Consider the following 17,303-nt stretch of genomic DNA (forward strand, 5'->3'; position numbering starts at 1 on the left):
TATGAGTGAAAAAATCTCGAAAGAGACGTTAAACAACAATCAAAGAAAAGCTTTATGATAAACGTGATTACTTTTATTAACTTTTCAATCGTCAACTTCCTTAATTTACGTATGTAGCAATTACCGTTATCACCTGCATATGGGGTTTTTGTCTCTTAGTTGATTTTTATTAAGATACTGATAAGCAGAAGCAGTCGCTGGTAAAACTCGGTTTGCGACCGTTCAATCAGCATTAACGGTCGCAAATAACAATTGAGAAGATAACTTATTCCAGGTTCTCCATGGGTCGTTTAACGTGGCGGCCCCGCCACAGTTAAGTTCCTTAGCGCCACAGTTCAAAAATCAGCGCCATAGTTCCGCCACAGTTAAAATATTAGCGTCACAGTAAGATCGTCGTCGTCAATAAGATAAATATATAAATTTATAAACCAAATGAACCTCCAAATTATGTACAGTTTTTCAGTTTCTTATGCTAATCCGTTAATTTACTCCAATTAGGGCCCATTGTTTGGCTTGCACAAGCAATTATCTTCTAGACCTCGCTGGACACTTGGATGAAAAGAATCAAGCCATTTTTTTCTACACTTCACGATAATTGCAAATAAAATTTTTAATATCAATAAATTTATTTAATTCATGCTATAATAGTTCTACAGATAACCACGTCTCTAAAATTGCATTGGCACTGCGAGTCAAACATCGTACGCGTGTACTATCGTAATCATGTATTTTTGTAATGTTGAAAAATTAACGATAGATCCACCAAAATATTATTTTATGACTCTTAACTGCTTATGTATTTTTTTTTAATTTATGTTTTAAGCTATTTCAGTCTTCAGACCGATAATTGCAAATATATATAGATAGTAGCTTGATCGTGTGACTTACCAGAATTTCCTCTGTCCTTTAATGTACAACTGTATAATTGACCTTTTGTTAACAAAATCATTTTTTAAATAGGGTTTAATCATTAAAACTTGTTGTTTCCCGTACTTTTATTTTCAAATTCTATAAGCTAATATTTGTTCATTTAAAAGTACGTATGTGTTGGGGGGGGGGGGGGGTTCTTTAAATTTTCACAGTATGCATATATTTTAGAAACATCCTAATTTGCGTTTGCACTATATGTAACCGATATCGATTAATTGCTTTAATTATTGAATTTATTAATCAATTGACCAAATCAAAAATGTCATTTGTGTAATTAAACTATTAATTCACTGGGGTTTTTTTCCCAATTTTTTTTTCGTGGTTCCTTCGCAAATTCAGTCGCCAAATGACCGCGAATATTAGCACTTCGCGTAAGTCCTGCGCCACAGTTAAATTTGAAATGATGGAGAACCCTGATATTGTTCTCTATTTTTGCAAATTCTATGGTCGATACAATGACCTTGTCAGCAAATATAAACTATAATTAAATCGAATACTTACTGACATTTTTCATACTAATTGTTAGGCCATTATTTAAACACTGAATTGTTAACGGATTTTTCCGTTTGCCCGATCATCGGCCGACAGTGGATGCTTACATCCATGGTACCTGAGATCCCACGTCTGATGTTGTTTAGGGGTCCATGTTTGCTCTGCTTCCGATTTGTTAGTATTGTTTCAATGGACTTTTGAACTTGATTGCTGTTCGTTATCTCCATACTAGAATTCATTCTAAATTGTTCAAATGGATATAAGGTGGGCCCACAATAAGGATCAAAGTGGACGAAATCTCGAAGACATGACTGATCACACATTTCCTATTGAAACATCTTTGTTTTGATATAAAATAATTAAGTTACAAAAAAAAATAAAAAAAATAAAAGGTCGTTATTTATTTCATTAATATCTTTGATACTTTGATGACATCAATGATTTAAATAATGCATAAAATGCTAAACAGCAGGTTGAGATGTCAGTAGCAAATCTTCAACTTATATCAGAATTTCATAATGAATTCGGTGGAAGATTACGCCAGGCGATGGGCCAGACATGAAAAAGAAAACCTTGAAACTTTGTCAGAATGGATAAGATGTATCAGAAGTATGTTAAAATCTTGCATTAAGCGATTGAGGGGCGATATGAAAACCATCTATCCTTCTGTGTTCAATAATTCAGAAGTGAAAAAAGAATTAGATACAGACTAGACGATCAATATTACTTTACTGGTCCCAGCTGACAAAGCAGGTAACAACATTTTCTTTGTTTGTCAGTCTCATTATTTTAATTGTATTTTAGAAGAACTGGGATTTAATTCTACAAGTGGCAATCCAACCTATACCCATAGCTTTCAAATGGGAAATTCTTCAAAATCATATGTCAGTTTTGAATATTTTATATTCCCAACAACCAAAATGAATTTGAATTACAATGTATATATATATATATATATATATATATATATATATATATATATATATATATATATATATATATATATATATATATATATATATAGGCCTATATATATATAATTTCAAAGCTTCATATAAAAATCCTTACAAATTAATTAAGATACATAGCCGGTTCCAGTAAATGTTCTACCAAGCTTCTTTCTTTACTCCTCACTAAAATATATTAACATTTCCAAATATTTTTCCTTAATATTCTTTGCAAATTAGAAAAGTTCATGTTCTCATGAACTACCGTGGGATGAGCAAGAATATTTCCATTGTGACCTAATTGAAGTAAAAAAATAGTGCAAACTTTTTTTTTCAAAGATGATCGTTGAGTGACAAATGTATTTGATAAATCATTAGAAAACTTATGTAAATATAAGGAATGAATTTAATTTTTGAGAATCCATGAGGTACATGAACTACACCGCTTCATGCCTGCATATTTATCATGAAAAATGCCGGCCCGAAGCGTCATAGTTCACGTCCACATTATGTCCTCATGAATGGAGCATAATTTCTAAATAATTTTATCTGTAGGCATTGTCATGTGAGATCACAAGTCAAATGCAAAATAAAAGTTTTACAATTCTAATTTGTTAAGAAATCGTCATAATTTAATTGAGGTTAGAAATCTTTGTCTTGACGATTTCATAAATTATTCTCATTAATTAATGAATCATTTTGTTTAGCATTTTAAGACAAGAAAATTTGAGCAATAAAATTCTGCATGGTTCAGTGAATTATGGTAACAGGGCTAAAAATGACCCCAGAATAAGTTTTTGTAAAAAATGTTTTTCAATGAAATATATAGTGTAAAAAAGCAACTATGACTCACTTATGATCATCCGGCTTTTGTTTGACATAATTACATGTAGCTGTATAGAAAGGGAAAAAGATTTTCTAAATCTTCTGAATAACAGTTCGACCAAGGTGATCGGGTGAGTGTTGTGGCCCATTGACCTTCCTCTTAGATAATATCGGACGTACAGTTGATGGAGGAATATCAAATACATTTTATTATTTCAAATTCAGTCATAACCACTGAACTCAAAATGTTCTCAATCTGTCTTCCACATGATCCATGAGCATCCTGAATTACATCTTTCCCTAAGCTATGGATCGACATTGTTAACTTAACCATTTTTTGGAGAATCAAGGAGACAGACAGTCAGAATGGAAATCGGTATAAATCATTTTCATGTAATTCAGCAAGTAATGATGTTCCATAACTTCGCATTACTTCGCATTATGGTGAATCTAATTAACGAAAAGGTATGTGAAAATGTTATATTTTTGGAGATATGCAATATTTATCTAATATGTTAAAGATTGTCATCAAACTTTGAAGTAAACTGCTCAACCTAATACTTGGCAGGTTAAATACATTGTTTAGTAACCTGAACACATTAATATATCTGAGAATATATATAGCTGATATTAGCCTAACCCTTTCTGTAATACAAAAAAGCATGGCGGACATCGAGGATGAATCGGTCGTTGGAAAAGAGAATCTGGAGCAGGAGAATGAGGAAAACAAAGTGATTGTTAACGATGTAGACGCCACTGACGCTCCCAAAAAGAAGAAGAAGAAAAAGAAGAAGAAGAAGAATGGTAAATAGTGTTTGTATAACATTCCAAAATTTGTTTATGTTGCTATTTTGTATGTATCATATTGCATGTTAGATGTTATGTTTGTGTAACGTTAAGGCTTTAAAGTGATACCTGCTTTATATATAGTATAAATTCATATATCTTTTGTAGTGTAAACTTTATTATTGTATTATTGTACGCGAGTTTGTTTTTATGCAAAACTTCATGGAATCTAGATTCTTCCCATAACATATTGAGCATTGCTTTGTAAGATCAGAGACATAAATAAAAAACAATGAGACCGTAAGTGTCATTTTATGTCTTCAGAAGTTCATGGTTAACTTTCCTTCCCATTAACACTTCTTTTAATCAGTAGTTTTAGCAGTCACACATACAATTTTACAAAATGCATTTCTAAACTTAAATGTCTTTGCCAAAGAAAAACAAAAGTTTGCAGAATTAGCCCCTTCAAGGTAACTGCGGTACTACTCTTTTGCAGGGCAAAATAATAACGTTTGGCGAAGTTTTTATTTAAAGATAATTAATGACGTATATTTAACAATTACTTTTATGTCATATTTCACCAAACTATATCATTTTGCTCTGCAAAAGAGCAGTACCACAGTTACCGTGAAATGGTGTATGACTTTGACAAATCATTAAGGTATGTCACTCATCAGCTTTTTAGAAAAGTTCAGTCAGAACCTTTAACTTCAAAACTATTTAGGGTGAATTCACCATGCATTGGACACCCTCGCACTTCAACCAGTTCTAGCAATATCGCTACCGACTGAATATTATTAGCTCACCTGAGCTGAAAGTTCAAGTGAGCTTTTCTGATCACTCGTTGTCCGTCGTCCGTCTGTCTGTCCGTCCGTCCGTCTGTAAACTTTTCACATTTTCAACTTCTTCTCAAGAACCACTGGGCCAATTTTAACCAAACTTGGTACAAAGCATCCTTGGGTAAAGGGGAGTTAAAATTGTTAAAATGAAGGGCCAAGCCCCCTTCAAAGGGGAGATAATCAAGAAAAGATAAAAATTGGGTGGGGTCTTTAAAAAATCTTCTCAAGAACCACTGGGCCAGAAAAGCTGAAACTTATGTGGAAGCATCCTGGGGTAGTGTAGATTCTAAATTGTTCAATTCATGACCCCCAGAGGTAGGGCGGGGCCACAATAGGGAATCCATGTTTTACATTGAAATATGTAGTAAAAATCTTTAAAAATCTTCTTCTCAAGAACCATTGGGCCAGAATAGCTGAAACTTATGTGGAAGCATCCTGGGGTAGTGTAGATTCTAAATTGTTCAATTCATGACCCCCGGAGGTAGGGCGGGGCCACAATAGGGAATCCAAGTTTTACATTGAAATATGTAGTAAAAATCTTTAAAAATCTTCTTCTCAAGAACCATTGGGCCAGAATAGCTGAAACTTATATGGAAGCATCCTGGGGTTGTGTACATTCTAAATTGTAGTTCATATCATGACCCCAGGGGGTAGGACGGGGCCACAATAGGCATTACAAGATAGGAAATCAGGTGAAGAACAGCAGGGCCAAAGTTAATCAGGTGAGCGTTGTGGCCCATGGGCCTCTTGTCAAAATTGAACTTAACATGTAGTATGTGGTTAAAATATAAATTTTTGACACAATCCTGTGCTCTTTATTGAGAAAATATCATTTAAACCCGATTTTTTCGAAATAAGTCAGAATTCACCATGGATCGGACAATATTTACCATGCATCGGACATACGGTATTTAACCAGAAAAATATCACACCTTGATCTTGGTGCTTTAAAATTAGTGATACCGAAACATTTTTATCTTTTATTAAAAAATTAAATTTCTAGTTAAATTTGAATGACTATTTTGATCAACAAATGTGAAGAGATTTTAGGTGCATCACATCGCCTTAGAAAGGCTTTATAATGCTAGTAATACGGCAACTCGCTCCTTTCTCTCGTGGGTTATCATCATCTAGTTTAAAGAAATGAATTGGGTACACTTCTAGTCTTCATATATCGATATCTTGTATTTTCACTTAAAATTTAGAGTTTTTATTTTCTATTTTCCTAAAAAACGGCTGTCATTTGGGTTTTATTTGAAAATGGAAGTGATTACCCATGCATCGGAAAGTGTCCGATGCATGGTTTATTTGTGTCCAATGTAGGGTGAAATAAAGATACTAGTAAAAAAAAACTCTAAAAATTATTATACAAACATTGAAGTAAAATTTTGAAAAATTTCTGTAAAATTATCAATCATTGACAAATTTTACCAAGGTCTGACTCGTTACGTTGAAGTCTATATCAAAGAGCGACAACTCTAAAAATTGCAAAATCGTAAAATTCTGGTTATTCCCCTTTGATGATGCAAAATATGACGTAATTTCAAGGCCATCCTTGTGGTATTTTTATCACAACATGGAAATAAAAATCGGCATCATTAGAAAGTTTAAATCTTCACCTTTAAGATAGAAACAAGTAAAAACACGGGGAGATTCAGGATCAATGAAAGTTTATTGCTTAAAGTTGTCCGAAGCAAGGTATGTGTCCGATGCATGGTTAACTCACCCTATTACAATTCTATTTTATAACATATTTTAATTAAACGATGCAAATTATTCAACATTCAATTAAAAAACTGCTCACAAATTCATAAAGAAGGAAGATTTGTGAGGGACTATTTCTTGTGGTGGAAGGATATTTAGAAGAAAATTCTTCAAATCTCCACATTTATTAAATTTAATATCTTGCAACTTTAGCCCCACATATTTTTACTTAGAGAATATTTTCCGTTATGATATGCTAGGAATATTAAATATAGGTCTCAATTTATATTTTTAGAATAAATTTTACACATTCATTCAACAGACTTAGCCAAGAAATGAAGATATATTAAAGAAGTCATGATAAAATTTACACCGTTTTTTGCCTGAAAATTGTACATTTTGACGAATATCTCAAAATTTACATCACTGACTCCAACTTTTTCCTTCATTGTCTTAAACAACATGATATTTCCAACCGATCAGCTCTTGAGTCATAAAAAGTTTGATACAAGAAAATATTTTATTGCCATTTAGATATTTTATACCCCAAATATGATACTGTTTTAGTGCAAAAAGGTCACACACTAATTTATGCACATTAAATTTGCATGATTTGTTCAATGATAAATGTAATTCAAACTATTTTGCGTAAAATGATATTATATTTATTGCCAAAATTACATCTGATAAAATATGATAAAGATTAAAGTGATAAACCAAAAATTTACAATTTAAGTGCAAAAAGGACAACTTAATTGTACCCTAGCTCGGTAAGATGCACACTGATCCCCCATTTCCTTTGCGATTTTGAGTAAGGCTATATGAGTACTTATCTAAAATATACTTCTCAAAAAAACCTTGATATATCTAAGTTCATGAGTGACATACCTTAAATGACAGATGATTGATATATTTGGTTCAATATCAGTATTTGCTCTTGAATATCCCCATATGGGATAAACAGATATTGTGTGCTTAATTAACAACATTGCTCCTCATGGCAGAGTACTGACTTTAGGGAACAAAAAGTTTATCTAAAGCCCTGTGCACAAGAATGTGCATTAAATATTTAATCAGCAGTAAATAAATGCTAATTAAGTAAAATAATGCGAATTAAACTAATGCGAATTAAATTGCATTCACATGACAACAGATTTGTCCAAATTGTCAAAATTTTTCGATCACTGTCAGACATTTGGTCTGATAAAGTTGAATCTTTTGTCAGACCAGACAGAGTTTTGTCAGATCAGAGACATGTACCAATACCTTATTTTGACACTAAAAAAGGAAAATAAATTACTGCACTAAAATGCCCTTTAATATTTTCAACAGCTTTCCATCTCACAAAGAAGACGGTATGGTTTTAGCTTTATTGTGCCCTAAAAATTTAATGTTTTCAAAAAGTTTTGAAACTGGCTTAAATATTAGTTGAGTATATGACTGTAATAAATCAGGAAAGAATATAGCATGATGGAGTACCATTCTGGATATATGACGCCATTAATTTGATGCATTTCTCTATTTTAAACAGAAAAAGCCTCAAAATGACCTATTTCAAGGGTCATTTTCCTTAAGAAAATAGTGTCCACAGCCGTCGCCCACATTAATTTTTAGATATGTTGTGTAAAATTCTTTGAAAAATCACATATCTCAAAATCTTTGTGGGCGATGCCTGTGGACAATATTATCTGAAAGAAAATTCCATTGAAAATTGGTGTCTTCTGCAACTTTTTAAGAAAATATGGGAAAATGCATGTTTATGACGTTACAATTAGCTTTTGGAAGGTCATGTGAGAAAAAAGATTTGTATGATCTTTCTGCATGGAATTTCAATAATTCAAAAAGCATGAGTTTTAATTTTTTACATCACTTTTATTTTTAAGAAAAACACAGGGCAAGAATTGTATTGAAACCATACCTTGTTCTTTGTTTTCTTAGGATAGAGTTTTTAATCAGATACATAAATGACAAGTTTTATGTCATTGCTATAACAAATTTAATCAACCATCATCACCAGGCAGACATCTCTTCTGTTTTTGTGACCTCACCTGCGCACCCAGATCCAGATCTTTTCAAAATTTGCATCACTGTCAATTTTTTCAAACGGTCATTTGGACTGACACTTTCTTGAAAGTTATCAGTGCAGATAAATTTTTACGGGCCTTGCCAACAGGACCTACGGTTTTCAACAAGTCTGGACAGTCAATGCGAAGAAAACTAATGTGAATTTAAATTTTATTTCAAGATAGTAAGGTTATTATGACAGCATTTGCAAGTCACATCATCTTATGCAGAGCAGATCCATTTGACATAATGTCATAGTGCTTGTATACATTTTAATACATACAATTTAATTCGCAGTAACTTACGTTTCATTCGAATTAAACTCTCCATGTGAACAGGGCATAAATTAAACACGTGAACGCAGTTTAAATTTAATTTTCAGTAACTTATGTTTAATTGAAATTAAATTCTTGGTATGAAAAGGGAATAAGAATAAATATTGAAGCTATAAAATTCAGGAAATGTTGGGAATAAATAGTATATAATTCTCAAGATTCATTATGTAAGATTGTACTGTAAAGGAACATTGTATAGTGAAATTTTATAGAAATGTGAATACTGATATTTCAGTTCCATATCAAAATGTATGGCCTTTTGTTCAGTCTTGTTATATGCATGAGTAAAGCCACGCACAGTGGTACTGTGTATGATAATTTCAGCTAGAAACATCATGATAAAGAAATGGTCATGTTTAAAAAATTTAGTTTAAAACATATATATATATATATATATATATATATATATATATATATATATATATATATATATATATATATATATATATATTATACTTTCATGTTAAATACTAAAATCTGATTGGTTTAGACACATTTAACAATCCGTAATATTACCCTCAGCGTTAGCAACACACTTGACAACGGGTAACATTACGAAAATATCACATGCGTTCAAATCATGCGCGTACGGTTCATCGTAGAATTCTCAAAACGTCGGTTGTGCGTTTGAAAGAAGCCGAATAAACGACGTCAATAAAAGCTTGCGTCCGATGTAGCTTACTTGAAAAAGACAAACGACAGACGAAACATCCTTGCGAGTGCAAACTTTAGGTGATAAAGGACTTTTTGAGTAGCAAACAAACAATAGAGAGGTTGGTAAATCTTTTCCGAAGCTTTCCTATTGAGAAAAATAGAAGCGGGGAGTTTGAAAGTTTTCTAAGCGTGAAGTTAACGACGATCTCCGAATTTTTTTTATGACATCCGAAATCAATAAGACATTCAGTATAATAAAATAAATAGTGCACGTTTTTGAGGGTAACAGTTGAAATTGACATCCCTCGGAAAACCATTGTCAACCTCCGCTGACGCGTCGGTTGACAATGGTTTTCCTTGGGGTGTCAATTTCAACTGTTACCCTCAAAAACGTGCACTATTTATATATTATATATATATATATATATATATATATATATATATATATATATATATATATATATATATATGAGTAAAAAATATCGTACAACTCTTATTCTTTTTGAGTTATTTAGTACAGTGTTCGTTATTCTTAATTGTAGAAGAGCCAGGTGAGGGAGACACAAATGTTGTGAATGATATTACAGAAACACTGGAGAAACAGGCCATTAATGGTTCATCAGGAACAGGCAAGTGTTCAGAGGATAATATCTATTGTTGTGCTTACTGACATTATTTTATATTGACATCAAATTGGCTTAGGAAATATTGTCTCCCATAATTTGAATGTCGTCGATCTTATTAAGAGTAATTAAGCAATATGAAAGAAAAATAAACTTGGCCTCTGCAGGGAGCACATGTGAGACATTCAAGGTGGATATAGCATGCTATATTTCAGTAAAATTAATGTCTAACACAATTTGTTTTAAAAAATATATATTACAGATAATATTGTTTGTATTTCAATTTTAAGTACAGTGAAACTTGTCTAATCCCGATGTACATTGTGTAATACAAAACCTTGTGTTTAGAATACAATGAAGGCTTGTCCTTGTCAGTAAATTATATTATTTTAAAATGTTTTCTAATCCTGAATGTTATCTAATCCAGCCAATTTCTATGAAAGTGGTGTCTGGATTTGACAAGTTTTACTGTAGTTCTAATGATCATTCAAAAAAGTTAACGTTTCACACGTGATTGACATTCATACCACAGGTACAATGTTAAGGATAAATGACATGTTTATACCACATGTACAGTTACAATGTTAAGGATAAATGACATGTTTATACCACATGTACAGTTACAATGTTAAGGATAAATGACATGTTTACAGGGGCTGATGAGGGAGAGGGAGAGGGACAGAAGAAAAAGAAGAAAAAGAAAAAGAATACAGGTATTAAGTTATTTTAGATACTCGTAATGGAGTCATTATTGTATGTTTATAGGAACAAAAGTCTGGAAATCCATCTTACCTATCAGGGACAGGTGTTCTTCTTGTTGGCCAGCTGTCTCCTCATATTACAAGTTCAGTGTTTTCAAAAATGATAAATACTCCAACGTTTTTGAAGATCAGTATTTCAAGTTATATCTCCTACAGGACAAAAACAACAGACTAATCCCCCCTCCTTACCAATATCAGAGCTCTTCCCAGAGGGAAACTTCCCAGAAGGGGAGATAATGGAATATCCGGTGGTTCAAGACAGGTAACTCTTACCTAAGTGGACTTCAGTTTTATTATAACACTAAAAGGTTGTCTTAGATTAGGAAGAAAGTTTTTAACTTTTTTGAACAAAGTTTCCTCTATTCATATTCAAAAACTGAATTTGCATAGCAGTATTTGAATGTCATTTGCCTTACAGTCTTCCATATGTGGACGATAAAACATGTTCAAAACTGCACATTTATTTTTTTAAATTACATAAATAATGCCCACTCCTGAAGACAGAAAAATGGTTCAGTTGTTCCTGAAATTTTAAGTAAATTGTTCATTTAATCTACATGTACTTTTTATGCTTTGAAAATTTACAGATATGTTTGCAAGAGCAGAAGGCTATTTATATAAACTGCTTTGAGGGATAGGATGAATAAAAGAAAGAAAATTGAATTATTGAACTTAAATATTTTTTCTCACTGATTGCAGCCCGGAGGACCGGGCTGCTCTATATATATAAGTTTAAGTGTTGGTATATGGGGATGGAGGTGGGAGAAGTTATTCAGAATTAAAGGTTTTCTAAACATTAAAAAGATTGTTAATTAGAATGTTCTTTCCCTTTATAAATTAAGAGATAGACAATAATTTTACTTCCATAAAGTGAATCTGTAAAAATATATATGTTTTTCATATTTAATATATAAAGGTGCTTATCATTTACTATCGAAAAAAGGACAGGTCCCTTTTTTTAGAACATCGAATTTTACTTATCGCATAAAAACGTAAAAGCGTACTTTACACAGTTCGTGTTTTATAATCTTAAAGTGAAAGACATTTTTGAAAATAGGTGATGCATGTGTTTGGTTTCAAATTGTATTTTATGCAGCCAACATTTACTTGAGGAATTGATAAAGTTTAAAAGGGTATCGTTTTTGTTCGATTTTCATCCGACTATAAGTTTTCAAAATAGTCTCTACTATCGTCTCCATCATTTAGACGCATGCCTTTTTCACACATATCGAAGCGGTTTGATGATCAAGACTCATTTCCATTGTTTACTTTATTTATTTCCCGGGCGACAATTGATGGTTACATCAATGTTTTCTTGTGAGTGTTTGATATTATGGTGTGATATTATTGTCATGTTTGTTTACACAGCACAACAGCCAGGGACAGAATGACAAATGAGGAGAAGCGAGCTTTAGACAGAGCCAATAATTACATATACCAGGAGGTCAGGCAAGCCGCAGAGGCACACAGACAGGTATTGTAATAATACTTCTCTTGTTACGAATAGTCAGTGTAACGAGCCTTAGACAGAGCCAATAATTACATATACCAGGTCAGGCAGCCGCAGAGGCACACAGACAGGTATTGTAATATTGTTTCTGTTATTACGAATAGTCAGTGAAACGAGCCTTAGACAGAGCCAATAATTACATATACCAGGAGGTCAGGCAAGCCGCAGAGGCACACAGACAGGTACATGTATTGTAATATTCTCTTGTTACGAATAGTCAGTGAAACGAGCCTTAGACAGAGCCAATAATTACATATACCAGGAGGTCAGGCAAGCTGCAGAGGCACACAGACAGGTATTGATATATTACTTCTCTTGTTAACGAATAGTCAGTGAAGCGAGCCTTAGACAGAGCCAATAATTACATATACCAGGAGGTCAGGCAAGCCGCAGAGGCACACAGACAGGTATTGTAATATTCTCTTGTTACAAATAGTCAGTGAAATGAGTTTTAAACAGGGCCAATAATTACATATACCAGGAGGTTAGGCACAGCACAGTGGTACACAGAGAGGTATTTTAATAATACTTCTCTTGTTATGAATAATCAATGAAGCAAGCTTAAGACAAAGCCAGTAATTATATGTAATAGGAGGTCAAGCAAGAGAGATATTCTTCCAACAATTCTCTAGTAGCAAATGGATAAGTGTGGTGGATATTCTGTTCATAATGTTAAATGTCTATCAGTAAACAGTTAATCAAACTTTTGAGAACAGAGTGGTATAAGTCACATTCAAAAGTAATCATATTAACCTCATTTTATTTTGTGCTAGAGTGGAAAAAATTTTTCCAATTTATTTGAAGTTGTATGATAAGTGTGTTCTGATTAAAAGTTTTTAAAAAAAAATTCTATGTTAATTTTAATAGAAAGTAAACTTTCTTCTGTAGACAAGAAAATACATGAAAGAATACATAAAACCAGGAATGACAATGATTGATATTTGGTAAGATTTAAATTTTTTTTTTCAATTTTTAAAAAAAAAAATTTTTTTTGTTTCACTTTCAGTTTCTCATATCTGATTAACTTTTGAAGTGGCTATATTTCTGATACAGTGAGACATTAGAATCTACAGCCAGGAAGTTGATCAATGAGAACAGACTGGAGGCGGGCCTAGCATTCCCTACAGGGTGTTCTCTTAACCACTGCGCTGCTCACTATACACCTAACGCAGGAGATCCAACGGTTTTAGGGGTAGACGATGTCTGTAAAATTGACTTTGGAACTCATATAAATGGTATTAGTAAATCAGCATTGAATTAAATATTAAGTAGTTTTGTTTGCTAATTTAACAATTTTTGCATTAAAATTTTGAAAAAATGTTTATGGATACTCATAGAAAATTTTTAAATGAATTTTTGAATGTTAAGTATGGAATATTAGAATATTAAGAAAACACATTTGTTCACAAAAAAATTATAGAATGAAAAGAAATTGTGTTATGTCTTAGATACTGGGAGAAATACCTTAACAATGATGTATATGCTAGACTGCCCTGGATTTTATACAATAACTTGTTTTTCTTACCACAGGTAGAATCATTGACTGTGCTTTCACACTATCTTTCAATCCAAAGTATGACAGATTACTACAAGCAGTAAAAGATGCCACAAACACAGGAATTAAGGTAAAATACTGATTAATATTATCCTGGAATGAAAAAGAATTTGTATAAATTAAATTAGTCCTGGCCCCAAGACCATAAACTGAGAACAGACTTAAGTCAAAATTTCAAATCAATATAACTTTTGAAATAATTTTGATAACAAAATTTTTACCATATGTTTAAATTGAAATATACAAACCTGCAAATTTTTGATAACGTATGTATTATAAATGACAAGCTATTCAAAATCAAAATTTTGACTTAAGTCTGTTCTCAGTTTATGGTCTCGAGGCCAGGTTCTTTTCACTTAGTTGATTTGTGATATGAGTATATTGTACTCTGCAATAAATTGTACAATTAACTAGTTTTGCCATGACCGACTTTTCTAAATCCTATTTCAATATGAAAAGAAAGATAATTCTTGTTCAGTTATCTTTCATGTTTTTCTAATATAGGAAGCGGGCATTGATGTAAGATTATGTGATATTGGGGAGAGGATCCAAGAGGTCATGGAGTCTTATGAGGTGGAACTAGATGGCAAAACATATCAAGGTGAATTTTCTTACATGTTAAATCAATTATTCGAATTAATGTATTGAAGTGAACCTTCTTTAACAGTAGAAGAAAGTAAAAAAAAAAATAAAATAAAAACCAGTGGATACTTTTATAGAAGCTTCCTCTTTCTGTAGAAAATATTGTACAAAGTGTAATACTAATACAGGTAACTATAGAACATAGCAGTTTTATAAAGTGTTGAAAAAGAAGAATAAAAGCAGAATAACCCTTTATCTTTCAGTTAAATCCATACGCAATCTGAATGGTCACTCCATTAGTCCGTACAGAATCCACGCTGGGAAGACTGTCCCTATAGTAAAGGGAGGAGAGGCTACAAGGATGGAGGTATGTGTGTGACATAAGATGTTTGAATGTTGTATCTCACTCAGTTTCAATTCTATTTTTCTCCAGTGAAGTACATTTGAACCCAAAGTGACATGTTTAATAACTCTGTCAATCTATTTTTCAATCTCATAGGAAATGGAATTTTATGCTATAGAGACTTTTGGTAGTACTGGAAAAGGAGTTGTGCATGATGATATGGAAACATCTCATTATATGAAGAATTTTGATGTGGGGCATGTGCCCTTAAGGTAAATGACGAGGGATTATTTTTATAGAATTATAATAGTAAAGCATACTTCTTATAGAACTAACACACTTTAAAAATTTAATTTTGTTTTGTACCTATGTACATAACAAAATTAAATTTTTAAAGTGTGTTAGTTCTAGAAGAAGTGTGCTTTACTATTATAATTCTATATATATACATGTACCTATGTACACGGACAAGTGTCTTCATTTGAAGAAATACTCCACTTTTTTTTTTATATCATTTAGATTTTAAGGAAATGATCTATTTTATTTTATGACCTTGTGCATTCAGTTAAGATTGCAATATATTTTAAAAATGTTTTGTTTGTTCATTTACCTTAAAATGCAGGCAGAATTGGTAAATTATGTTATAATACTTTTAAACATATTCATTATAGAAAATAATATAGGTGTTGAACATGTTTATAAAGGTCTTGTATATGAATATTTTCGTATGTGGTTAACATTTTGCCTGTTTAGTAATATTAAACAATTGTTGCAAATTTAATCTGTGTATCTCCATTGACTTTGAGTAAGAACATTTCAGAAACAAATCTTTTATATTCACCCAGTTCTTACAATTTTCATCTATAAGTACATTCAGGGTTTGACATTAACGTTAGTCCGTTAGTCTCAGACTAATACTTTTTTATTCAGACTAATAAAATCTGTGGCTAATTAGTCTGAACGGACTAATAAAAATTTCTGAAAAAAAATCAATAAATTACCATTGTCTGATTCTTAACGACTCTCACTGGAAAACCCCGCATGTATTTTTAGCTTTCTAGCTTCTTGGCAGGAAGTTAGGTAATTCCAAGTCAATTCGGCGCTTAATTTTAGGACTGATTGGTATGAAATTAAGCATTTTAGTGATCATGATTTAATATGACACATAAAGAAAGATGTCGGATGTTTGGATGTAATATATAGAGAAAAACATAAAATGAACAAGATCAGGAATACGACCGTAGTTCCTGATTGTGAGATTTCAACGAATCTTGGAATAAAACATTTCATGTAAATGCTTTGTTTATTGCAAAAAAGTTACAAAACATTGATTTTTTTTGAGGAACTCATAAAATCGCGTGCGGACTAGTAAAAGTAAAGAAGCACTAGTCTGGCCGGACTAAAGCCTAAAAATGTTAGTGTCAAACTCGAAATTTTGTCTTGTATTGATCATTGATTTATTTCATTGTTTATAATAAGATATTTTCATCAAACTTCAAACACTAATACAGATTTTCATGTTGAATTACTAATGAGCCCTGGGTGGGGTATTCATGTCCTATGGACATATGTCTATTTTTTTTTTTTTTTTTTGAAATTTGAACTATAAATAACATGTTTTGCCCATTTCAATTTATACATAGGGTACAGAAATCAAAGCAACTGCTGAATGTGATAAACCAGAACTTCGGGACATTAGCCTTCTGTCGGCGCTGGCTGGATCGCCTCGGACAGACTAAATACTTGATAGCACTCAAAAACCTGTGTGATGTGGGCATCCTTGACCCATACCCTCCTTTGTGTGATTCTAAAGGGTGTTACACGGCCCAGTTTGAACACACCTTACTCCTCAGACCCACATGTAAGGAGGTCATCAGTCGAGGGGAGGACTATTAAGGGGAAGGAGTCAGAACAAATCAGAACTTAAATGAAAGGATTAGGAGAATCATCCCAATATTAAGGAGATTAAGATTTGTTTTTATTTACAAAAGTATATTCTGCAACAAGAGTGTGCATATACATGGTTGCATTTGTGTTCTTTATGAAATGGTAACTGTTTATTCATTTTTTTAAAATTTACAAGAAACTTAATGTTAAAATATGTCAAATTTTACTAAATACAGTGATACAAAATTCTCTATAAAGCATTTGTCAGCTTAAATCAATTGGTTTTAAGATTGAAAGTTTAACATGCATAAGTACAAAATTTGTTTAAAGATATGCAATCTCAATAAAAGGTATTAAATACAATACTATCATTCTTGAATGATTTGTGGAATATTAACTCACCAGAGCCTTTTTTGAAGCTTGGTCTTTCAAATGTGCCATTGTGGTCAGATCCCCTGCAGTCCCC

General features: G+C 32.1%; 1 protein-coding gene across 1 annotated transcript; it reads left to right on the top strand.

The window, feature by feature from the left end:
- The first annotated feature begins 3,849 nt into the window (after positions 1 to 3,849).
- LOC133203500 (methionine aminopeptidase 2-like) lies at positions 3,850 to 17,008 on the top strand. Its single transcript, XM_061339275.1, has 12 exons — positions 3,850 to 3,998; positions 10,119 to 10,205; positions 10,820 to 10,912; positions 11,117 to 11,222; positions 12,329 to 12,434; positions 13,359 to 13,414; positions 13,524 to 13,705; positions 14,001 to 14,095; positions 14,530 to 14,626; positions 14,871 to 14,974; positions 15,107 to 15,222; positions 16,594 to 17,008. The coding sequence occupies exons 1-12, from the start codon at positions 3,857 to 3,859 to the stop codon at positions 16,844 to 16,846; spliced, it is 1,437 nt and encodes a 478-aa protein (XP_061195259.1). The 5' UTR covers positions 3,850 to 3,856; the 3' UTR covers positions 16,847 to 17,008.
- Positions 17,009 to 17,303: the final 295 nt, after the last annotated feature.

This window comes from Saccostrea echinata, unplaced genomic scaffold, assembly GCF_033153115.1.
Source record: "Saccostrea echinata isolate AGI-Se365-2 ecotype Australia unplaced genomic scaffold, CSIRO_AGI_Sech_v1 ptg000051l, whole genome shotgun sequence".
NCBI classification, from domain to species: domain Eukaryota; kingdom Metazoa; phylum Mollusca; class Bivalvia; order Ostreida; family Ostreidae; genus Saccostrea; species Saccostrea echinata.

Bases quoted from the DNA above. Each gene is read 5' to 3' on its own strand.
- LOC133203500 (XM_061339275.1), top strand. From the start codon at position 3,857: ATGGCGGACATCGAGGATGAATCGGTCGTTGGAAAAGAGAATCTGGAG. The intron at 3,999-10,118 runs GTAAATAGTGTT...TCTTAATTGTAG, and splicing joins AAAGAAGAAGAAGAAGAATG to AAGAGCCAGGTGAGGGAGAC. The intron at 14,096-14,529 runs GTAAAATACTGA...TTTCTAATATAG, and splicing joins CCACAAACACAGGAATTAAG to GAAGCGGGCATTGATGTAAG.